The sequence below is a fragment of the Mercenaria mercenaria genome, chromosome 4 (assembly GCF_021730395.1).
Source record: "Mercenaria mercenaria strain notata chromosome 4, MADL_Memer_1, whole genome shotgun sequence".
Classification (NCBI taxonomy): domain Eukaryota; kingdom Metazoa; phylum Mollusca; class Bivalvia; order Venerida; family Veneridae; genus Mercenaria; species Mercenaria mercenaria.
Window position 1 is genome coordinate 85760144 of NC_069364.1, and position 27221 is coordinate 85787364.

At 34.3% G+C, this 27221-nt stretch overlaps 1 protein-coding gene across 1 annotated transcript in view; it reads left to right on the top strand.

Annotated features, from left to right (window-relative positions):
• LOC123553046 (spondin-1-like) overlaps window positions 1-27221 on the top strand; it is an 89159-nt gene that overhangs the window by 38176 nt on the left and 23762 nt on the right. The window contains exons 2-3 of the mRNA XM_045342799.2: window positions 14326-14435; window positions 18181-18311. Coding sequence (XP_045198734.2) covers window positions 14326-14435; window positions 18181-18311 — 241 coding nt within the window. The remainder of the gene's footprint in view (window positions 1-14325; window positions 14436-18180; window positions 18312-27221) is intronic.

Genomic DNA, 27221 nt, shown 5'->3' on the forward strand with positions numbered 1-27221 from the left:
TGTCGATTACTTGATCTAATCTTTTTTCAATATTTTTTTCACTTGGTGAAATTGTTCAGGACTTGTTCTGTCCCTGTTGAAACTTCATAGATTTTTAAACCCATTCAAAATGTGAAGGCAACGCTTTGATGAGTGAGACTGTTGTAGTTGATTGCAGTTGGTCTTTATATACAGGTCATTAATAGACATTATGTACAGGTCAGAACTGACTGGAAAAGTTTTAAACCGGAAATGGAACAAATGGATATTACATACAGGTCAAAATGGATTGGAAAAGATTTGAACTGGAAATGGAACAAATGAACATTATATACAGGTCAAAACTAGGTAAATGGAACAATTGGACTTTATGTACAGGTCAAAATGGACTGGAAATGTTTAAACTGGAAATGAAACGTGGACTTAATGTACAGGTCAAAATGGACTGGAAATGTTTAAACTAGGTAAATGGAACAATTGGACTTTATGTACAGGTCAAAATGGACTGGAAATGTTTAATCTGGAAATTGTTCTAATGGACTTTATATAGTCAAAAATGGCCTCTGTTGACATGTGATTTTTAGCGCAGGTTTTATTATAACGGAACGAACAAATATTTGTACAAATTTTTATACATCAGTCCAAAAGTCTGTTTATAAAGACTGTGATCGCTCACTTATGTGCAGTTTGTTCAGAAAAGACCCCTAAGAAGAACAATAATATAAAATTAATTGCTCATATCATACGTTTTCGTCGTCGTCAATATGTTTGTCACTATGATATGCCGAAATATCTGCATAATGAAAATATTGACAACTAAATTTTATGAGGAACATTTATACTTAATAACCTAGACCTTTTAAAAATTCAAGCGAATACAGCCGAATAATTACATAAACTGAAACCCCCTCAAAGCCCTGACAGGTGTGTCATAATTGGCCACGCTTTTTATTCAGCAATTTCGTACCGTCATTTATTATCTGTTTTATTCAATAAGAATACCTGTAGACATTTAACGATAGGAATAAAATGTCATAATTTACAAATCATGCCTATCATCATGGCTCATTTCACGTTGGTACAATTATACCATTGTCGTATGGTATGTGTGTACTTGTGTTTGCAAATTATGTGCTGCGAGGACTGGAGGAGATATTTTGGCCGACATAACCAACCGCCTCTTCAATTTTGTCTTGCACATCCGTATTTGTGTGTTTTAGTATATAGATAAAACCGTTGATTTTCTATGGAACCCTGGAAGGGTCACATCAGTATGGTTTTCTTACTGATGATTATAGGTTTCTTCTTACTGGTTATTAGTAGTTCCTAACTGGTTATTACCAGATGCTAACTGGTTTTTATTAGTGCATTTGTAACTGGTAATTACGGGTTACTTACTGGTCAAGCTGTCTCAAAAGACCCCCCCCTCACTCCCTCACCCCTGGACAAACTGAGGCATTTTTCCTGGAAAATACCTCCCTGGACAAGCCGTCTCAAAAGACACCCCGTGGGCAACCTATGGAAGGAAATTTTCCTGGAAAACACCTCCCTGGATAAGCCAGTATGGAATGATACTTTTACGGCTCTTCCAAGCTTCCGTAGTTTTCGTATACTTACTCGGACAACTTTCCCTGATCCGAACAAATGATTATTCTGAAGAAAAAGACTGAATAAACTGGTGTTAATCTTTAGAATCAAAAATTATTCACCCCATCACGTTAAAGTACTGTTTTATAGAATGTTCTAAATCTTTCTTTTTTTCATTCTCCCCATTAAATATTTTGCCGGTATAAGCTTAGTGAAAAAAGGATTTTCAGAAACGAACTATATCAGTATGTGGGCAAACAAAGAATGAAACGTTCTAGCGCTTAATGTACTTAGTAAGCCTGTAATATACTTTGTATTCAGTATAATCGTTGTGGAGAACGTTGGCCACATGGGGTTTGTCGAATTCAACACCCAAGATTATATAACATGTTATCCAAATGAAGTTATGTTGTTGGTCAGTTTACACCGCGAGTTCAATATCAGGCAGTCAGACGCCGGAGTTTTTAGATTGGTTTGATGGCCCTGGACTCGGAACTCCTCGACATACAAATCGGCGTCATTATAAGACACACTAGTTGGGACAGAATCTTAACCCTGACCGTCTATGTAGACATTTGTTCAAGCAATGTCATTGATGAAAATTAACTAACCACAGTATACCTCGTTCTGAAAATTGCCTTTTCACTATAATACGTCTTCACTTCACATATCAGTCTTAATTCAAAAAGTTGAAATATTTATAAAAATGTAGGGCATGCTTTTTCATCGTAAATTTGTTTACTTTAAAAGGTGCTACAAGTTGTATTGTATTATTATATTTACTTAAATAATTATATTCCAAATATAGACAGTTTAATGAATTCACCCGCTATTCAATATTTTGACCCTACATGAATGGTATCAAACGTAAATTTGTGTGTGTCTTTAAAGTACATGCAGATGTTAGTTGAATATAGTTCGGCATAATCGCTTGTATTAAAATCACCATTTTACGAACACAGCATAATCCAGCGAAAATACAGTACAAGGGTAATAGTTGTTGACAATGCAAAAAACTTAGGTTACCACAAATTGATGGATTTTTACTGCCTGTTTGCATTTTTCGATATTATATTTTAAAATGGAAGAGGAGTATTGAAGGTAGTGCGCCCATTTAATTATGAATACGGTAATATATTTCGTTACAAAGTCACGATATGTAACGGTTGCTGGTAACGCCGTTTGTCCTGACTGTACCAGCTAACGGCGACTTTTACAACTTTGTTGCAAATGTAACAGCATTTAGTTATAAGTTACAACATATTTCGTAAATTTTGAGCTGAAATCATGCAAGATACTTGTAATAAGTGCTGTAACGTTTACCACAAGCTTGCAGTTCGCTGTTACAGCTAGGACAAAAAGTGTAACATTTTCATATACAAATAGTAATTGTGTAACAAATGGCATTCGAACAATAAGCTTTCATCTATATTAAATGATGACTGCCAAAATACGAGTGTCATGGGTATATTTAATTTGAATAAAAGAATTAGATATTTATTTCTTTCTGAATGATGAATCATTTCGTTATTAAAATGGCAGTAGGCGGTCATTTAAAAATGCCAGTATTTTCTAGTATTGTGTATGATCTGTACAGAAAGTTTCTTTGAAGCCTCGGTGTGTACACTCACACTGACACATCTTGATTGTATCAAATGGACGACGATCTCTCTTTTCCCAACATGAGACATTCACATTGATCATTTATGATAAAATATAAGTCTCCTTTAATTCGAATTCACAAAAGACAGTGTCGCGGCAAGTAACCCGTACGAGTGGAGTAATATGATAAAATTGCATAATAATTTTGATATGAATAAATCAAGCTTATAGTTAAATTACGTGTATAAGATCCGGCCAGTGAGTTATAATTCTGTTGATAACTTATCTTTTAACATTAATGGTGATTATGGCAATTTTTTGTTTCATATCCGAAATATTGCATGGAAACATGGCAATGCCCACATGTTCGTAAACCAGGGGCATTAGCATCACATACCGTGGTTACCTGTGAGCAAAGCCTACACTTCATAAGTAGAAATACAAGAATACATTTCTTACATAAATCTTATTATCACATTAAACAATTTTGACCCTCCTGAAGTGTATTATTTATAGTTGGATGATCATTTTCGTTCTGACCAACATTTTTTGTTTTGCCTAACTTCAGATCGAACTACGTAAAGTAAACTTGAAGTTACAGACTTATTTTATTTTACAAAAATATATCTTTGTAAATCTATTAAGATTGGCCAAAGGATGCGAAGATATCAAGCATGCACAAACGCCCCCGAGAGTTTGACAAAACCCACTTAAACTCTCGAAGTTTGATTAATATATCCAAACAGTGACATCAGGTATGATCTAGACATCAAAGAGTTGGTTATGCGTCTATATACACACATTAATTATATAAATATAGATCATACATTCTAAATATTACTTATTTTACATTTCTTTATGATTAAAAAATTCAAACTGTAACTTATTTGTGTAACAACTACAATCTTAATCCTCCCGGATTTTTCTGCATGGTAAATAGTCAAAAATGAGTGACTGTTCGACGAATCAAAAATTCGACAAATGATTTTTACAGAGTTGCAAGTAATGCTGAAAATTTGCCGGCACAAAAAAGTGCATACATATCATACACAAGATGTTTTCCTTCATACAGAAGTGAAAGTTATGCATAATTGACCTTGACCTGATTATTTGCGGATCCGGTTTTTAGTTCAAACGTTTAGTTTAGTTATTTACGCAACGTTTATTCGCTTAATATCTTTTAAGGTAGCTGCTCGATGCTCAGCCTCCCAAAGTTGTCATACATGGCCAGGCCTATTTCAGTAAAAAGAATGATTTCTTATTTTGATAAATTCCTCAAAACAACTACAATAACATCTTTACACTGGACCTTTTTCAAAAAGTGACAGCAAAAAACGAATACAAATATGTGTAATTTAATATAAATGTTCATTTATATTTTTATTTCGTTTTGACAATACCACCACAATTTCACAATAAAAGAACAAAAAAACAGCTACAGATCAACATATATCAATAAAGGTGGAAAAATGTGGATTATTTTCTGTCAGCCATTGTCAGCCCGGAAGTTCTGCTTGAGGTTAACCTTGCCGGCTGTAAATGGAACTTAAAACTCCCCGCGGTTTTCTCCCCTTTCACCCCGTAAGATAGTCTTTCATCAACGATATTGTTTTTTTGTACAAATGATCCAAGTTTTTCTACTTTTTAGCTCACCTGAGCACGAAGTGCTCAAAGGTGAGCTTTAGTGATCACCCTGTGTCCGGCGTCCGTCGTCGTCCGTCGTCCGTCCGTCCGTCCGTCCGTCCGTCGTCAACAATTTGACTGTTAACACTCTAGAGGTCACATTTTTGGCCCAATCTTAATGAAACTTGGTCAGAATGTTACCCTCCATAAAATCTTGGACGAGTTCGATATTGGGTCATCTGGGTTCAAAAACTAGGTCACCAGGTCAAATCAAAGGAAAAGCTTGTTAACACTCTAGAGGTCACAATTTTGACCCAATCTTAATGAAACTTGGTCAGAATGTTACCCTCCATAAAGTCTTGGACGAGTTCGATATTGGGTCATCTGGGGTTAAAAACTAGGTCACCAGGTCAAATCAAAGGAAAAGCTTGTTAACACTCTAGAGGTCACATTTTTGGCCCAATCTTAATGAAACTTGGTCAGAATGTTACCCTCCATAAAATCTTGGATGAGTTCAATATTGGGTCATCTGGGGTCAAAAACTAGGTCACTGGGTCAAATCAAAGGAAAAGCTTGTTAACACTCTAGAGGTCACAATTTTGGCCCAATCTTAATGAAACATAGTCAGAATGTTATCCTTAAAAAAGTCTTGGACGAGTTTGATATTGGGTCATCTGGGGTCAAAAACTAGGTCACCAGGTCAAATCAAAGGAAAAGCTTGTTAACACTGTAGAGGCCGCATTTATGACTATATCTTCATGAAACTTGGTCAGAATGTTAATATTGATGATCTTAAGGTCCAGTTTGAATCTGGGTCATGTAGGATTAAAAAACTAGGTCACCTGGTCAAATCAAAGGAAAAGCTAGTTAACACTGTAGAGGCCACATTTTATGACCATATGTAAATGAAACTTGGTCAGAATGTTATCTTGATGCTCTTTAGGTCAAGTTTAAACTGGGTCAGCTTCGTCAAAAACTAGGTCACTAGTAAATCAAAGGAAAAGCTTGTTAACAGTGTAGAGCCACATTTATTGACTATTCTTCATGAAACTTAGTCAGATATTAAACTTGATATCTTTAGGTCAGTTCGAATCTGGTCAGTTGGTCAAGATTAGTCATGGGGCAAATCAAAGGAAAAGCTTGTTAAACTCTAGAGCCCAACATTTTGACTGTATCTTCATGAAATTAAGAATTTAAACTGATGAATCTTTAGGTCAAGTTCGAATCTAGACATGTTAGGTCAAAAATAGTCACGGTCAAATCAAGAAGAAAAGCTGTTAATACTGTAGAGGCCACATTAATGAACATTCTTGATGAAACTTGGTCAGAATGTTAATCTTGATGATCTTTAGGTCAATAGGTCAGGTGAGCGATACAGGGCCTTCATGGCCCTCTTGTTCAATTCATCAATCACTGCCTGGTTGGAGAGACGTATGTTTTTCTTGTAAAAAGCTTTGTTTTATGTTTTAACAATTAAAAAGTGTGTCTAATTTCACGCCTCGCGTCGGCTCAAATAGCAACTTGATCGGCTGCAGAGACATTGATCGATAAAAACTGAAGCATTCCGCGCCATTAACGATGTGGGGTGATGAAACTTTGTCAGTACAAGTGATAGAAGACACGGGCATAAAACATAAGGAACTATATTCAACGGGTAATTGAAAAAGTAATTAGCAAATGATTAGCAAACCGTTTCGTAAGGCAAAAACTACCTAGATCTCTATGCGCATCAATTTTCTTTATTGTGTTCCACTGGCTTTGCTAATTACGTATGTCTCGTTGTTCATATTTTACTATCTTCAAAAGGAGGCCGTTTCCTTTAGTTTTTGTCTTTTAAGTAGGATATAAATGTCTAGTATAGTACTTCTCAGCATCAAAGCGCATTGATACATTTCAAACAGCAGAATGTTTTGCCTTTAAAGGGGCACACCTCCAGGTTTGTCTTATTTTCGAAATATCGAAAATACATTCATTTGCTAGTAATTACATCTTTAATATTACTTAAAAGTTGTTTAAGTGCTTTAAGGTGGCATCTGTTTATCAAAAACACACAAAAAACATCTGTGAAGTCTGTTTTGATACAAAAAAAACCCCAACTCTTCTCTGCTCTAGTCACACTGAAAAATTTTGATACGAGACAGAAGCAAACTAGTTGTTCCTTCAGTCATACTATTGATAACAACTGATTTCGATTTTTGTTACTTTATAAAATCGCTTTCTTAAAAATGATGTTGTGGTGTAGATCTAAAGTAATCCCCTTTGAGGCATCAATACTACATTACACAGCAGTCTCGGTGGTGCTGCATTATCGTGCGCGGAGGCGGGTTGTCACTGGTGCGCATGACACGTATTGTGAAAAACTCAGCTGGCACCAGATATGGACTATTTACGCCGCGTATGCCCCCAGCACGAACTCTTTTCATCGCTGATGTACCACGAAAGTGTCATATAGAGATTTAGAGAAATATTTACAAATTGAAAGAAAATGTAAATTGAAAAATGATTTTTTTTCGGCTTAAGTCGTCCTTGCTTTGAATGTAACGCAATCTTACTAAGGAAGTTACGAAATTATACTCATGAAAATGTCACTTTTTTGAAAAGGAATTAAATCGCAAACTTTGGAAGTATCATTTATATGCAAAGGGTAGACTTGTTGCTACAAATTAGTTAAAGGAATGGGAAATGTGCGCCATTGCATTAAATTAATATTCCTAACATGTAAACCGTATTTATTTCATATCTTCATAGTTATCGATTTGTCAGGTTTAAAAAAAATCAAACGTTTTCACTTGTTGCCCATATTCAATGCACTAATTTACCATAGGGACAATTTTTATGACAGTCTATTCAATTCATATTATTTACGGATTCCATTTAAGAGAAAAACTATGTTACAGTGAAACCTGTGCAGAAGTCCACCTCCGAATAAAAAACTCTACTGTCAAACCTGCTTTATGAAGGCCACTATTTCCTCTATCCGTTTAACCAAACAGTGTGCAAACTTACATGTTTTGAGACTCAACCTGTCAGAAAAGACCATTTTTTTCATTTTCCAAGGGTGGTCTATATAGACAGGTTTGAATGTATTAAAGAAGAGCATACATTTTCCCAATTACTTTTGATTTATGGTATTTAATGGTATAAAAAAGTGAATGTTATATTTATATATAAATCAGTGCAATTTCACACCTTAAGATTATATATTTAAGGAAATATAAGACGATAATTACAGAGGAGACTTGTTTATGTATGTGTACAGACAGATAGTTTTGGTGGCTGTGGTCATTTGTCAAATTTGCTTCCTATTTTCCTAGCCCAGCTTGATCAGACAAATTTAATGCGCCTCGCCGCGGGAAAAGAACCCAATTTTCATAACTAGAGTTAGTAACTACTTATGCTGTTATATGATAGCTGCCTAGTTATATTCATTGATAATTTTTTTAAAAAAGTACAAGACAGATGACAATTTTTATACAAAAAATATGAATAACTAGAATACTTTATGTGATAGGGCAACAGAATTGAAATTAAATCCGTAAATTTGATGATTTTTTCTTCTAAAGGAAAAACATTATCACACACACGTGGTGTAAATTGGTATATATTTCTTGTACTATTTCTAGCTTTAAGTACATTATTAAAATACGTACATTTGAAATTCCGCGAAAAGTAAAGAAAACCTTCGAATTATTACTTTTAGTCTAGAATTCTTCCGCGTTTATAATAATGTTCTATTATTCTTGACAATATTTGGAATAGCTAATTAGAATGCAGCTGCTCCCCAAGCCATTATTTTTGAGTTTAGAAATTTTGCTCTTGTTTAGGATGGGGAATCTTAAGTATTTTATGTCTTTTATATTTCTCATTACTAGTTTTATTGTTTGACATGTGAACTGTTTAGTTAGATGCATGCTTATTAACTCTTAGATCTGTTCATTATCCTACAAGTATTTACAAAGTGCCAGTGTCTGTTACTAGAAAATGAGCAGCTATTTTTGACTAGTGATTAGTGTATTGAATGTTTAATGCGGCAATTTAAACGCACATGCTTCAATATTTTTTGTCTAATTAGTAATTGAATAAAGTGCATTTCATGTTTGTATTTAAAAGTAATTGATATATTATGCTGAATATTGAATAAATTTATGATTAGGCTATACAGATGGAATTTTGCAATCCTATAAACTTAGAAATAAAATAGATTTTTGTATGTAATTTCAAGTGTTTAACAACTGTCCAATTAGTTAAATTTGAATTTTCATCAAGCGTTTATGATTTTACAATAAGTTTGGTACAGTAATAGAAAGATTTTAGTGTTTTCCACTGGTATCATCATAAATTCCTATATTAAAATGTACATTATAGCAATGGCAATAAGTAAACTAAGAACAGTTTTTTGATATTTAAGTAGGGAAGACTTTCTTAAGTGCACTCATCTATTTGTTTTATTCTTGTCGGAGACGAAAGGATTTACAAGTATAGTGGAATTTTTGATGTACACTTGAGTACATCTATATTCCAAAGAAAAAAAAACAGAATCTACTGTAAGATATTTAAGGTAGTGGGCCGGTAATGGTACCGTGGGCAATTTCTGTGCAGTTAGTATTTTCGTTAGCCGATCTGGTATTCTTCAAACGTAAATGCCGCTCAACGCGAACGTGGTTTTCCGTAAAATACGTTATTTGCAGTATGTCACAACGGGTTCACTACTTTGAATTATATGTGTATTGCAGCAATTGCTTCTTTATGTCATTTTTAACTTTAACTTAATCAGTATTTCTGGTATTTTGCAATTAATTGTCAACTTCCCGTCTTGTATCAAGGGCGGATTACAAAATGACCTCAGACACACTGCTTCTTGTCAGATCGTCTTGGGGCACATTCGGCTGGTACAAGAGCCAAACTCTTGTCGTCTGTGGTCAAACAACTGAGCCGACTGGGCGGCTTGTTTACTGTGTACACTGTGCTTTAATACCTACAATAACATACTCAAATGACCGTTTCAAGTGCTTATTTTATGTTAACGGGAAGTCCTTAATGAAATACATAGAAAAAATTACTCTGTATTTAACCACAAATATGTAGAAGTGCATTTCATTTAACCACCATACGTTTTACAAAATACACGTTATAAAAATATGCAAGCTCATTCGTTACTTTCATCAGGCGATAAAACACTTAAGCCGTCTAATATGAAGTACGCGGATAGATTGATGTTGTAGACAATATTTGATTCGTCTTGCACTTTGTATGATGATGCACCTTGTTTAAACCTTTCATATATGTTCTATATATCAGTTCTGTTCTGTTCTGTTTTGTGCCGAGTGATCCAGTTGCAGTTGATTCTGCTGTAAAATCCTCTTTAATAGCACTTTATAAATTCATCTCAGACTTTTGACTACTAGTATGCAGAGAGACAGGATTTTCAGTGCGAGTCAATGAATAAACTAATAAATTTTATTGACAGTTGCCAATCGGCAGTTATAAAAAAATCGTGTAAAAGACAGTTTATTACATCTTTTTCAATTATACGATCTTCATCTAAAGTTTAATTTCACGTATGATAGGGCCAGAATATAACTGCATACATAGGCAATTCATTTCATTACTGTCGAGTTCTTATTTTAATTGGCAAAAATGCGTATTTAGTCTATCTGAGAGAGGAAAATAGAGTTGAGTTGTTTCCAGATTCATGTTGTCTTTACTGTTAAGTATAAAAACATTAATTAGCTAACCATCTCTATGTCACATCTGGATGCTTTTTTAATGGCTTTAATTTGTATGTTCTTGAAAAACAGTGTTACTGCCAAGGGTAGGTAACATGAAACGTAAGATTTGTTGAGTTATATTAATGTGTTACTTAGGTTCCAAAGCCCTTCAGTGACCAATGGGTCAAGAACAGGAGTATATGCAGTTTTTTTGTGCGATCTCGTAATATAATAGTGTTTTATACCTGTCTGTATTTGTCCAAATTATCTAAACTTAAGGGAGCGCCAGTTGGATCAACTAAAAAGACCTTGAAATGATTTCACCTACCCCAGTCTTATGTCGCCAATAATTGTTATCTCCAACCAAATCATATCGGGTTTCTAGGATGTTTTATATCTCTTTTAAGTGAAATAGATCCCTGTTGTAATCGTATGTACAACATTAATTTTCGTCTTAAATGCCCTCCGTCAATTTTGATTTCTGGCTAACAGATTAAAGATACGACTTGATATCATTTATATATCGCCAACATGCAGAGCGGCTCCATTTATACAAATTACAGTCTTAATAACGTAGTCTGATTTCATATTAAATATCTTACACACAGTGAAAAATGTTCTCTTAATAATGCGAGTAATAAAAGTTATAATGAACGAGTCATTCATATCATAGCAGCTTTTGCTGATATTACTAAAATTTTATATTCGTGATTATATAAAGTTTCATCTGGCTCCAAGATTTAATAAAGGGAGGTAATAATAATTAATCTAATAAATGTAATAAGCAACGAATCATTCATAAATTGATAGAGATTAGTATGTGAAATAGTTTTTTCCGATACTATCAAAACGTTGTATCGTGACTATATGAAATTTTCATGTCACGCTATTTTTTCGTGTTTTCAGTTAAATAAAGGGAGGTAATAGATTAAATGTAATAAACATGATAAGCAGCGAACTATTCATACTTTGGTATAGGTAAGTAAGTTTACGAAATAGCTTTTACCGCTACTATTAAACATAATGTTAGTGAGTATGATAAAGTTTCACAGCGGTTTTGATACAACAAAGAAAAAATAGTACTTCTTCTAAAAATGATTTAGTAAGCAACAAATCACGTATGATTTAATTAATCAATTAATAATTTAATTATGACACCCTTTACTAGGATGCTATCAATTTGATAAATTTCTTATGGCTATATTTTTAAGAATAAATACCCACAGAAGAAGAGACGGGTATTGAAACTCCTGTTATGTATCAATCTCCAACAGGCATAAATGAATTGAGGATGAATTAAATATGACTGTATATGAACGATGAAAGAAATTTTCTGTTATCTCGAATACATCCTTATCGAATATCGCGATCAAGCATACACAGTACTTGAAGCCTTTCCTGTTGTAGCCCTTATACTTTGTAGATTAAATCTGGAGAACAAGTGTTCAATATTCAAAAGACAAGTACACCAATTGATGAGTCGAGTAAAACATGAGTTCCCAAAGAAGCACTTTATGTGCTTTTATCTTCATAGCATAAGCTGCATGTCTACGTATAGGTAATTAAACTTGTTATTCGAGATTATTGTTTGAGATAAAAGAACAATGTGCTAACTGTTAAAACATATGTTATAAATGCAATCAAAATATCATTAGTTTGAATGAAAGTGTGTGCTCGTTCTGTGTGCGAGGTGCATAAGGTGCGTTCTGCGAAAAACGTTAATAGATACGTTTCACATGCTGTTGTGAATATGTGAGTTAAACGTATTGTCTTTCCCCTTTGAATACTGCCGGAGAAGTTGTGGAAGAGTGAAAAGACACGTTAGCCACCCTCCCCCGCCTCCGCTCCCTCACATCCCAGCAACAGATAAATTATTTTTATGATGAGGCTTGAAACTCGATAGTTCTACCAGAGTATCCTCAAGTGCATAAAATAATGCCCGGAGCAGGACCCGCACTTTGCCTTAAATTGTGTTATATAATTATATTTGCTGGAATAAATCTACCTGTTGCGTTCACTGCATGGCATTTTTTCTGTACATATTGAGAAGATACATGTATATTATTTATGAAAAGCGATTTTTTTATACTCGAGTATGTACAATAAAGAGAAACTTGCATGAGTTTGTAAGTTATTTTTGACAAAGTTTTAGGAATATACCTACATTAATACAATCTGGTGATCTTTTTATTCAAGTGGTCTTATTTACTCCAGTTAATTATCATATACACAATGAAGTGTTTTAAACATTAAACACCGTCCATTCCAGCATTATGATTGGTTGAAACTGAAAAATTGGACAGCAATACTTCATAATTATATACAAATATAGTTTTCTCTCAAATAAATGAACTGTGTTCCTAAAACGATTACAGTGAGAGTAATTTACTGTCAAACCTGCGCTGACGAACGCTATGAACAAATACTACTTGACCCTATAAAAACCGCTAGTTTCCTGCCCATTAATCATTTATAAAGAATCACCTCGATATACAGACCACTATTTGACTCTTTATGCGTGTTTTTTTTACGAACGGGTTTGCCTGTATCAAAAAAAAGAGAGCTACAAAGTAGTACGCGACTACCTTTGAAATTTGCATGACAGTGACGTTGCAGTTAACATAAAATGTGAAGAATTTTTCTAGTAGAGGAGTAAACATTTTGATCAAATCAAATGAGTGAAGACCTCTACTTAAGAACCTGAATTATCTAAAGCAGACAATAATAGATGTACATATCATATTATACAAAACAAACTTGTTTTTTACGTAACTGTGTGCTCTTCGCAAACAGAGCGGACCTTGTCACAATAGAAACTCTGTGAAGAATGAGTACCGAAAAAAACATAAATTTATCTTTGTATACAGAAAATTAACCAAAGAATGTCAAAATTCAAATAACATAATTTGCAGTTTGGAAGAATAGTTTTCAACATAATTGAAAGGGGGTACATTGGATTTAAAAGGGTGTGTGTGTATCAAAAGTAAGTTTATACAAATATGTCGTTCTTTACGAATCAAGGTACAACTTATACCGTTTTCTGCACCGAAAAGCCGAAAACTGACGCAGTCTTTGACTAAATGAGATGGATAATTGGAACACTGAACGAACCACACAGTAAAGGCGTATCTAGAACAGCAGCATATCACTTTGGCTTTTCTATAAAAATAAACTTTTTGACCTCTGGGACAAGTAAAAGTTGAAAAAGAGTTAATAAATAGACGAATACTTTGTTTATTTCAAGGATAAGAGGAACTTAAGGATTTATTTTGCATGTAATGCCTCATAATAAGCAAAAGTCTCTATTTCAAATTATATCAAACAGTTAGTTGTCAGTCCATTGATGTTCAGTGACGTTCATCGTTGACTATCTCCACCTATCTCCCAGCTATTAGTATGCATTTCTAAACTATGTTTGGCTATAAAAACCTCGTTTTACTACGTTGCAGTGCTAACTTCCGCATTAACACCCAACATATTCCTAAACCACTCATTTCTTGCGTCCCGAAGTCCAACAAACCCCTCATCGCCTTTCGTTAAAAAGTTACTTTTGTGACCAGTGTAGATCATGATCAGCCTGCACATCCGTGCAGTCTGATCATGATTTGAACTGTTCGCCATTCAGTCAGCCCCTTTTTGGTAAGCACCCCTTTTAACAGTTAATGGTTCTGTCCAAAGTGAAAGATGGACAAGTTCATTATAGAAATTTAGCAGGGTAAGGGTTAATATGTTATTTATAGATAATGTATTCCTTGTGTACCATTTGATACGTGTATATATGCTAACCACCAGATATATTAACTGATGTTGTTTTTTGTTGTTTCAGTTGTTGTGAAGAACACAGACAAGGACAAGGATGATGGTATACTCGGCATCATGCTGGTGGCCGTTCCGGAAGGCGACGAAGAGGAAACAAAATCAGCTGGAAACTTTTCGGTAAATATATATACAGAAATATGGTCTACAGTCAAACCTAAGTAAGCCATACCTTTGTTTAGAAGTTACTTGTCTTAAACGTCCGCATTTTCTCTGTATTTCTTCACATTTTCTATGCTAAATGAAATTACTTCTATTATGCAGTCACAACTACTAGGGTGAACTTGATTCGAAATACTCCGTTGTATCCGAATTTTCATTTGGAGTACTCCGAGAACTCCCAGTTTTTGAAACAAATCAAATGAATTGGGAGTAAAAACATGGCTCCCCTACCCCGTGAAAAAAAATCTAGAGTGGTGGAACCTATGCTCGCGGTATTTTTTACATATATAATCTTTTTAAGAAGCAAGAAAAAAATATTATTTCGATTTGCCTATGCAAAGACATAAAGTTATCCTCCTTTTATCGAAACATATTGTTGATGTGCGTCATCACGTGACTTAGTCGTCTAGTGAGCTATCGACACGGCATACGTGAAAAGGTGAAAATTCGTCCTGAAGGGAACCTATGCTGGCGGTATGTAATATCGATTAAACTAAGGACGAAAAAAAAAATCAGCAGGCTAAAAATGAACAAACAAGCATATGCGAATATAATATTTAGAACATTACTCATTTATTATGTGAAAAACAAAATAAATGGGGATAAAATTTAGTATGTGCCTCTATGTGTATATTTCCCTTTCCGAAATGGAGTCACTATTAGAACAAAGCTTGAAAACTTATAATAATGTTGTTTAAAAACAGAATGTTCAAGTATTAAAGATTAAAACAACGACAGTGATTAACTCGCTAATGTTTTCTACACTTCTTTTGTGTGTAGGAAATTTACTCCTCCCTACATCTCAGAAAGAACCATTTGGACTTTGTCAAAATACTAAGATCAACATCGATCTTTTCATGGTTCGAAAGGCACTCGTAGTGTAGCCAGGCGTCACATTCATCACACCTTGCTGTTAAATCTATCTTATATCTGAATGTAATGCATGATTTCTAAAAAACTAACTTTAGTTTAGTGATTTTGACATATATGTGTGAGATTTGTGCGACGGATACAGATTGCGTAAAATGTATCGGCTGCTGTATCCGTCACGTGAGCGGCACGCGCGGCTATCGCTACGTTTGTTGTAAAGGCATTTCACCACTGGTCGGTGTTGAACATAGCATGATGAAATATTTTTATTAGTGCTTCTGCAGAGAGCATATTTATCGAAATACCGCGAGCATAGGAATACCGCGAGCACAGGTTCCACCACTCTAGTTGGTGGAGCATTAGCATTGATTGACGAATTTAGCACCAGTTCGTTTTTTTGTACCAAATGCTACACACACATATCTAAAAGACCTCAATAGTCAGGAACATATCGCACGAGTCGTGCTGAAACATTGTGCTTTTTCTTCGGAGGCAGCCATATTGGTTTAATGACGTCACAGCCTGTACGGTGGGGAGTTCGGAGTATACTACGAATTGCTACTCTGTCGTACTTTATTCAAGTTTGGATGAAAAAGTACATAAAGAGTAAATGGACTCATTAATGGAGTAGCCAAATCAAGTCCACCCGTGGTTAAGTGCCAACATTATGTAGAGGACTGAGTTGCTGCATATTAAGACAAATTAAGCTGTACTTAAAATTATACATATATGTCTTAGTCGAATGTAGACTACATTGTATTATAAGAAGCTGTCAAGTCAGCTTTCTTGGCAGGTGCGTGGTTGGTTGGAAAACCGAGACGCCATCTTTTTTGTGTACGGTAAAGGGACTGCCGTACTCTCAAATGTAATAAATCTCCTTAGGATACAAAAAGTGTACCCTACAGTATGTAGCATTCTACACTGTAACTACAGTAAGTGTAAAAATTATATCTAAAAACTTTGTTATAATTGTGTACAATTCATTTAAGTGTCCTGCAACGATTACCTGTCACTTTTTTCATGTGGCGCAAGTACAAACATACCATAGTAAAACCTGTTTTAACCAGAGCGACCGGAGATCACCTGGTTCTAAAAACGTCTTTCTGTATTCCCTTTTTATACATTTACAATGTATTGCGCATGTGCATAAAGACTGCCTTAAATTTGGCCACTTTTGTCACTCCAAAGCATGGTTTGACTGTATACGGTTAAATAAAAGAAAATTAAAAGACAAAAATGCACAAAATAAACATATGAATATAACTTACAATGAGAAATCAATCTTTCACTTTATTACAGCTTAGATATCAGACCTATTACATCATAAATAACAAAGTAAATACCAAAATGTTGGTGAATTAAAGATTAAACATTGCAACCTCTATGTAAACAATTGTAAATAACATCATAATAGACATTTATGTGAAACTTTTAAATTTACAACCGCAACAATTTACTTTAACATACTCATTATGCATGCGCATAATTTACTTCTGTCAAATGAACTTTCTTATTTTTACAATTGGAAATATCAATACATTTTTTGCGGTAATATTGTGTGCGTTCTTTTGAATATAATAATTATCATAATATTACATGATTGTTGTTTACATATTTTACTAAATATTTTTTTACTGTAAAATGTAGAAAACTTTTATGTTCATTCAACATGCGGGAAAGTGGCTTGGAAAATAAAAAAAAAAGAGTTATGAATTGTCCGGCCGTCTAGGGATATTAATATCACTGTCGTTAGTAACTTAGTTCTTTTGTTCGTCCGCCCGTCTGGCCGAAATGCTTCGTGTTTCAGCGGTACCTTTTCAACGACTGAAGAGTTTTACTTTGAACTTTACACAAATGTTTAATACTGTGCGACTAAAAGTCAGGCAGACTCCTCAAAGATCAAGGTCACATCTATGACACCTACCCTAGCCAACAAGCATTGACATTCCACTTACTAATATTTTTTCTCTATTAACATAATGTTGTCAAAGCAAAAACAGTTGTAAGGGTTTGGGAGAAAATGTTTTATCCTACCAGGAAGTACATCATGTTAAATTGCACCTATATAGTCTTAAATAATTTACTACTTCACAGATAGAGAAAAAGAATAAATACACTTTAATAGCATGTCTCCTCTTTTTGACATTCGTTCTCTGATAAACAGGATACTATTATATATTATGTGTTTGAAGGATATTAATAAATCAACTGTTTAGACATTTATTGTTTTGTAAGAAATATAAGGCCAGGCCATATCTGTAATTGAATAGTGAAACAGTTTTATTTGAACTGCTTTTAATTAACTGAAATATTATAACGGCCGACAGGAATACTATAAATCAGTCTGGGTTAGTTCAGATATTCAACATGCTGGGCTAGCAGAATATTCAGCTACATTCGACATTTTGTCAGATATTGAACTGAATGTCCGTTGCCACCTCCGGTTTGGCATTGTGTGCATCACGTCGATGATTTCCCATGATGTAATTACCTCCCCTGATTAAGATAGAACATAACCGTTCATAACCGAAAAAAAAATTAAAAAAAAACCCTTTCTACATAATTTCAGCAATAAAAAATACTGGACAATAAAATGTCGTTTCTACGGAAGCGTGAAAGTTCCAGTTTCATGGAATTTAAACATTTCAATACACGCTGCAATAGTGCGTAACAGTTGTTTCTTCCTACCAATATTGTGATGTTCTGCCCTTACATACAAAAACCTTGAAAATGGGACATTTTACTGACACAAAACGCGAAAGTACGGAATAAGGGCTTTAACGGAAGTTAATTGCTGTATAGACTACATAATATGTTTTTTTTTCATCTCTAGGTACCCACAGATCATGTGAAGGAAGCAAAAGGATGTGGTAACACCGTTATTACTCATCATTATCTCGACAGAAAAAACAAGGTGAAGGTCGACTGGCAGGCACCCTCTCAAGGCGGCTGTGTCGAATTAAGGTAAGAGATTTGAGGCAACTGTAGCGAATTATGGTAAGATATCAAAAGGAGATTATACTTAAAAGGTTTTGGACTGGGCATTCTCAAAGCGGCTATGTCGAATGAAGGTATCTAATGTAAGAAAACTCCAACCAGCAGTCCGGTTAAAGCAATATTTCAAACACTTTAATAATCATAGAAATACTGAAAGAAAATTTCTGTGGCCAAACCTTGCAAGAAAAGAGCATGCTTTTTGCGCTTCATGTTTATGTTTGAGGCGTCTTCCCTTTATTTGTCAGAGTAAGCATTTTGCATGTCTGGTATGTAAACATTCCACTATACTCGCAGACTTTATATTATCCCTGTAATCTGGAAAAAACAATGCCAACATGACGGGAGAGTTTCGTGCAAGTGCACGAAAATAACATGAAATGATAGATGACGGTCTGATAATAAGGTAAAATAAATCACTGAATTTATTACCAGTGTAATTGTGTATAATGGATTCTGGTACCAATATAGAAGATTGAAATGGAAGGAATGTATTATTAGCTAGAACTGGAACATAACTATTACATTATTTCTGTAAAATTGATCAGTGAAATAGTTGCATGATAAAACAGACTTCAAAAGTGCTCATCATTAGTTTAATGAGGAGACTCCATGGCCCTGAGCTTAGGGTCGCTGACTTTAAATTCCTTGACATTCACCTCTGTTGGTTCGAGTTGGTCTTTTGTCGTCTTTTGAGGATGTCACCCAGCTGTCTTGCGAAAAGCCAGTTGTTCCACCCATATGTTCAGATAATACCCGGAAAGCACCTGGAGTCTTCTCCACCATTTAAGCTTGTAAGTCGCCATAATTATGCGCTGTGTCTGTATGACCTTAAACAAAAAAAAATTGAATTATTTTGAAGTAAGAAACTAAAACCGGTAGCCCGGGTACTAGGCAGATGTGATTAACAGAAATGTAATTGCAGAATATTCAGAGTTTCCTTCCGTATAAACTAGAACGGACGCGGTGGCTCAAAGGTATAACTGTTCGACTACGAGATCAGGGGTCGTGAGTTTGAGCCCCCGCTTTTCCAACTAAATATTAATAACATTGTGATAAGAGTCCAGTGTTTATGTTTCTGGCACCTGATATGCTAAAGAACCAGAGAAACTTCTGGTATTGGAGCGTCTTCTGTACCTTTTACTTTCCTATCACTTAAAGAAACTTAAAACTCTTTCACGAGCCGCCCTTATGGGTTTTCTGTGGCTTAAGCTTTCGCAAACACACAAACTATGCTTAAGGGTAAGAATAAACTAATTGTAGTAGGTTTTGAACAACATCAATCAACAACATCCAAAGAAAAGTCTATATAGTGTAAAATCAACTTTTCAATTTATTTACCTACCTATTTTTTAAGACTGATACATTGTTAAAGACTTTAAGTGCTCATAATTATGTTTTTCCAGCTTAAAATTGTTTAGTTATCATCTTCAAAATCCTTCAATAAATCTTATTTCTTCTAAAATCTGCACTACTAAACTAATTATTTGAAATTTTATTGTATTGATAAAGATGCTGGCGCCCTGTTAGAGCATTTCCTCTAGAAAAAAATAAAAGCTTAATGTTAAGCATGACATATTTACTGCTAACTACTATTAATATGTCAAGGTAATATACGCAGGAATTTAACACATGAGCATTTAACCCTTGTTTCCGCGACTTATTTAGCATTCAAAGTAATAAATACCAAACTGATGGGTAGAAAAATACATTCTTTTCTATTGTTAAACATCACGTACACATTAAAGCATTTTACGCCAATCGTAAAACCATTGCTTGAGACAGGTTTTTTGAGAGAAATTCATTCTTCCTACACAGTCCGAATTTTGTATCCCAAACTGTCAGTTAGATTTTAATTTGGGTCATTTGTTAACATAGAGATGTGAAAAGTATCTAAAATTCTTGTTGAAATAGAATCTAAATATTTTTTTCTAAAATATTAGCTCCTTCTCGCGAAAGTATCACGGACGTTTTGAAGTCCATTAACTTTATCATGGTGTTTTTTTTGGGCTGGAGCTCACATCCGTCTTTCATAAGTAACAACCTTTTCTCATAATAGAACAGAACAGAACAGAACAGAACAGACGAAATAACGACTATAACTGAATTTCGAGATATGTTCTGTTCTATTCTGTTCTCTTCTGTTAACTGATGAGTATGATAAACGCTTACAATATGTCAGTAATCTTATGACTGCTTTCAGTCTATCTTGTTTTAATTCTGGATTTCGAAAATTTGATGAAGAAAATCTCTCTTCGCATCTTGAAATAATGATTATAAAAACTTGAGACCAAAATGTTTGTACAAGTGTTATAAACTTGTAAAACTTTTAATTTAGTGCCATGAAATTATGATAATAGAGAAAAAAAATCCGGATGCGGCGTTCGCCAGAACAACATTAACTTTGTTAATTGATTTTTGGCAACAATTTGTGCAAAAACAGATCATGCATGTTTTATTGCAGATTTAAAGGGGCATGCCGCGATATTTATGATATATAACTTTAGAAATTTAGAAAGTACCTCTAGCCGTTACTCACTGATAAAACCTCTAGCCGTTAATCACTGATAAAACCTTTAGCCGTTACTCACTGATAAAACCTCTAGCCGTTACTCACTGATAAAACCTCTAGCCGTTACTCAAATTTTCAGTGAGTTGTCGGCAGAATTAATTTCATAATTTAAAGTACGTTTAATGCAGCAGTAGGAATCTACAGTGATAGAAACGCATTTACATTAGGCATAAGAAAAGTAATCATTTAGATTTAATTCCTATATCAAACTAAAAAAATATCAACTTCTGAATCAGTGATATCGAGTTCTGATTTTTGTCTTTTTCAACAAAAGAATACTCTTATTTAAGATAAATCAGATAGAAAACTCGTCTGACACGTGAACTTCTTGACGTACGGACGTCGAAATGCCAACTTTACGTCATTTATGACGTCACAAATAAAAATAAATTATTGTTCCTGTCATTGAATAGTTTTCCACATTCAACGGGAGTTGAATAATGAGTATGTATCTTTTTATGAAATACATGCTGTATTTCAGACAGAAAATTCATAGGTATAAAATAAACGTTGTGCTTTAGAGAAAGTATAGTATGGTTATTGAGATGTATGCCTCTTTAAGTATGGAATGCACGGTTTCTGTTGAAAACTGTCTGATATAGGAGGTTGTTTGAAGGACAAAACTCAAGCACTTGCGTGATTCAGTTAAATTAAAACAGAACATTTTCTTTTAAAATTATTTAGAGGTTTCTTTTTTAAGAATTTTCGAGAATATATTTATTTAGGTGCATTTAAATGTTTTACAGACTGGTTCCAAACGTCAAAAGAATAAAAAATGTACCAGCCCTTTAGAATACTTTGATGTACTTGGATTATTCTACTTTGTCAAGACAGAGTTTGAGTTTGTGCATTGAAGTATCGATATTTTCTGCCTAAAGCGCGCATTTGGTTACTAAATGAAATCGCAAGATTTTTTATTGTGCTACAATTTAAAATAGCATCTATATGAAATTCTGTAACTGAAGGAGTATAAGATTAAAGATTTGAAACATTCACTGAACCATCGACCCTCGATAGGTCAGTGACACATTAATTGCTTGATAACAAATATCAGTTTACCCCAAAACGGTGTTTAAAATATACCTTAGGACACGTTAAATCGTAGTCAATCATGATTTCAGTCCAATGAAAGCCTCAAGTTCAATTTTCTTTCAATCTATTTAATATTTTCTTTTAATAGGGAAGCTCGTAAAATATTTGTGATATAGATTGGTAAAATACTATTCCATACAGTTCCCCAATTAGGTTATTTCAAATGATTGAATTTTTGAAATACTCTACTATACAGTTTTAAACTAAATTGTTTTAAATACCATGCCATACAGTTCAAAATAAGGCTAGTCTAAAATGACACGTTGCGAAGAATATAAAACGCACTAAATAAAAAGTGTTTGTAAAATAAAAAGTGTTTATAGATGATTTATGCATACTGTTAAGACAAAAAACATCTTGCAAAATTAATAATTTTCAGTGTCTGCAAAAAATACGTTGTTGAGACCACCTAGCGAACTGCGAAATGCGACACCGTACATCATGGTTGCTGTGACAAAAATAATAAATGGGTACAAAGTAAAGAACAGACAACTTATCACAGATAATGTAATAGGCCAAGATAATTACTAGAGTTACTAATTTTAGGAATGTAACTTCATATGAAGTGTATCATTTTATCAAGTTTTGTTGATGGTTTTGCTATGTCTGCGTGAGAATAAAATAAATTTCTTCCCTTGATTTTATTTTTTATTTTTTTTTGCCCCTGAACTGTTTACAAAATATTACGTGGCTATGAATGTAGGCTGGCAGTCGTTGGAGAAATCTCCTTGACACGAAGTCTCATTGGTAACACCTTAGAATTTTTACATCCATTATTTTATATATTAAGTGTGGGAATGAGTTTAGAGCAAAACAAGTTCAGAGGACAGAAATAATCTAAAATACGATAGAATATTTCTTGATCATAACAGCTTTCAGACTTGTGGTAGATTTACAAGTAACTGTTTCCGCCAAAACGGCTTTAAAATGGTCTAAGACTTGAGTTTGGGGATCAGTCTCATAATAACGCTTTGCCATTGGCCAATTTCAAGATTGTGCAGAAGGACAACCGATCAAATGCTCGAATTTTTAGACTGGTATCCAGTCACAGCTGTATGACCCAGAGACGTAATTATCGCACTGTCAGATAGAAATGGACCAAAAGACATATCTAGGGCAAGATAACCCATATCTAGAAACATCGTATTTCATCCGATTTCAGTGTGAATAATCGGTCTGCATGCTGGACAGATTTACATATTTTTAAAAGCAGATGTTTGTTACCAAACGGGGGCAATTATTTTTATACCACGCATTTATAACGTGCAAAAATCTTCAAAAACACTTTTAATGATTATTTATGTTAAACGTTAACTATCAAAAGAAAGTCGAAACATTAAACGGTCCGGGCAGAATTAAGATGTCCTTATTCGTACAAAAGATGTGTCGAGGAAATAAATTATTCCAGCCGAGTACGTTTTATTCCGTGCTCAAATCATACGATGATATATGTATTTATGTAACGTTACACCTAACTGCTGCTGGCAGTTGATTTAACACTCGTTCATTTTTTTTCTTTTTCTTGTCTTTTCTTTCTCAACCGGACAAAACATAAGGACGGGACTGAATGCATGCGGTGTAAAGAGTTTCTTGATGCAAATAGTATCAATCACGCATAGCTCAACACTTTATTTTAAAAATGCGTTATAACAAGGTCTGGAAAGAATTCATTACGAGCTGCTACTGTTCGTAAGAAGTTGTTAACGGGTGGTTAAATTCGTAGACTTCAAACTGCTTGCCACAGAGTTCGAATTCCCGCTTAGGAGGTAGAACTTTTCTATGCAAGGAAGCCATCAGGCTTTGCTGGAGATCGTGGCTGAAAAAGTGTTCGGAGGGGCAAGTGCATCATTAAATACGTTTTTAAACGCGAACATGCGATTCTGTAGTGTAGGGTTGAGTCTTTCCTCGACTTTGATGTTTTAGGTCTAGGTTTGATACAATCAAGTAGTTCTATCCTGTGCACTTCAATAACTTCGTCGAGGACTAAAGGTTAAAACAGTTTCTTTTTTACAAATTGATTAAAATTGTTATATTTACATTGTTTGCGACACGTATTATATATTAAACGTTTATTACTTTAGTGATAACCCATGGATCACGGTGTTTCCTTTTTTTCAACAATGTTTGTGCATACAACATTCCTGGTTCACCAACATTCGCCAACGAGTGTGTATACCCTGTCTATGTCGGTAGGTGATTTATCAAATAAAAAGTAAATTTTTATTTACTCAAATGAATGTTTCTCACATGATTTAAAGGCCCGAGTGATAAGATATGCAAATATTCACATTAAAATACATTTTATTGAAATTATGTTTACAAAAACGGAGAGATTACGGTTAGTGTTTTATGCTAATCCCCCACAAAACACGATGATTGTTCCCCGTGACGGGTGCATGTTGCGCGATTGTTTTTGCATAAACAAAAGTATACGATGAAAGATTTTCGGTGTCTCCTTAAGGATTTAAAGATTTAAGGAATTTAAACGAAAATTACGTGAAACTCGTTAGAATTTGATAAAGGTGTGAATGTCAACAGTTGTTATCGTTTTGTCTCAATAACCTGGAAAAAATTGCAACATTAAAAAATATAAGGCCATAAAAGACACACAATTAGTTATAAAAGAAATTCCGTATCACTGGAACAGTTGCTTCGGCCTTCTTTACGTAAAGTGACGTCATGGCGTAGTTTCAAAATGACTCGCTGATCGTCTGCGTGGTCCAGTTTTGCACCGCGAACCGGAAGTGGAAAAAAAATGACCGCTGTTTCTTGTATGATGAGTCTTTGGTTTCCCGGGATTGCTGAAATGATACTCTTACAACTATGAAGACTGATCTTAAGTCAATAACGACTTAAAATATATAAGCTGCATGCCAGAAGTCAACAATCTCTCGCGTTTACTGTTGATTTTATAACTTTAAACACCGTGATTGTATTTTATTGCACCTGTTCGTGTAAATGAGTAAAGAACGTTCTTTGATGCTAATGAAAATACAACCCTGTAAGAGACACAAAAATGCGTGTTTTCAATTCCTTTTGCAGTTTTTGTAAATTTTCATCTCACACGAAAGATTTTTGCACACTCTGAATGCAAAAAATATGTGTATTCTGCATCTTTGTTTATAGTGTAAGAATTGCTTCCCGTGTTTATTATTATGTGAGAAAGTTGAGAAGGTATCAACCCTTGCAAAAACAAACCAGACTAGACAAAAAAAGCAAACTAATCTAATAATTTGTATATAAACAAAGTATCATGTAGAAGACAGAACATGCACAAGATGTGAATTCATATTGTCTATTTATATTATCTTTATCCCGACGTTCTCTACAGGACCGGTAGTATTTTTTTTTTACTTTAGTTGATTTTTGGCGATAGCAGACTTTTGCCCGACACAAAGAAAGAACTTTTGAAACGCTGCCCTCTTGAAACAAATCATACAGCCGTGTAATTAAGTCACAGAAATGCTCACAAAAGTAAAAGGAATAAGACAACCTGATAATACCCGCAAAACAAAGGACACGCTCGGGCAACCCTGCTCAAACACACACTAGCGCGGTACCTTACAGTGAGATTATGTCCTCCATATATAGATGCATTCTACAACAAATATACAAGAACGTACAAATGTATTCCAAATGTAAACCTTCCGGTTTTAGACGTTTCTACCCAGAATGCCCTTCTTCGCCATTCGATAATACCGGAAACGATCCTTCACGGAAAGAACTGAAATGATTCCTTTCCGCAGAAAGAGGTGGACATGGTCGAGTTTTCACATAAGATAAGCAGCGGCTTATGTCATACTATTTCGTCTAAATAGGCGTAAATGACCTTTGTGTCTGCAACTTCTTTTCCTTTGCTTCAAAGAAGCATCGTGACACGAATGACATGAAGCTATATCATAACTAAGGTGTGGTGCGACAGTCATGTTGCTTTTTTAACCATTTCTCAGATAATACTAATAAAATGTAATAAAGATACAATTACCATACTGATAAGCCTAAATTGCTGACAGTTGCCATTATTGGTTATAGGGGCATGGTTAATATCTTGTGTCACGCGGAACAAAGTGATTACCAACATGCTATACAGGAAATGCAAAATTATGCATAGCAACTAGGCCTATAACTCTTTCAAATGAAGTACTCTTAATTTAACAAATGAATTGTTTATAGGGTGGATACACTTACGAGATATGATCATAAAACGCTTATTTATCTGCAGGGCGAGGTACTTATAAAGTTTTAATGTGTTTATTACACAAAAATGTTGCATGTTATGACACTTGGTAGTATCCATTCACAGCCTCTATGATTTCATACACGTATGCATGCATATAGGATTTTATTACATATTGCGTCAAAAGTTAAAAAATGCACTATTTTAGCCTAAGCATACGCTTTTTGTAAAGCGATAAACTTTGGTGACACACGTAGCTGCGCGAAGCCGGCGTTGAGTTGACATTCAATGTTTAAAAATCCGTAGATCGACATTCAGTATAGACCTAAATATACTACCGTAGATCAACAGGTTTGGTATTTACCAAGCGTATGTGTACGTTAGCACGTGCAACAATTGAAATCTCAAATGCCTTTTTCAAAATTGAAAGGGAGGTACGTGAAAATATTCAGGTATTAAAGAGAGATTGAATGACACAACATTTCTGCCTATTTTAATTTTTGGAGTAGTTCAAAGGTCCGGCTAAATATACATCACTTAAATGAAAAACAGATGTAATTAAAAGAGAACTATTAAAATCTATTTATCACATGAAAATATAAGCAAAATTATCATTACGAAAATTTCTAGTAGGGATTATCTTACTATCAATTTAAGCTGGGAGATCACCTTTATAATTAAACTTTTCTATGATATTCCAAAATAAACGGACGAATATGCTTTGATGTACCTGTAAATGTGAAATAAACCACCGTAATCGGTCTATCATAGCCTCTTGATGAAGATATTTATTTGATTTTAATACTTTGTAAGACTTTTATCGTTCCGTTTAAGTACCTTACTTACGTTCAACATTTCCCCACCAGTTAAAAACTTTCCACGATGTCAAATCAGAAATTATTTCCCGATTATAACTTTCATAATTAATTTTATCAAAAATATTTCTTTTGCAATGATAAAGTACTTTCCGTTTATCATTCTGACAAGAGTTTATGAATACCATGAGAATCAAAAGGAAATGTGTAAAAGTATGTGTACT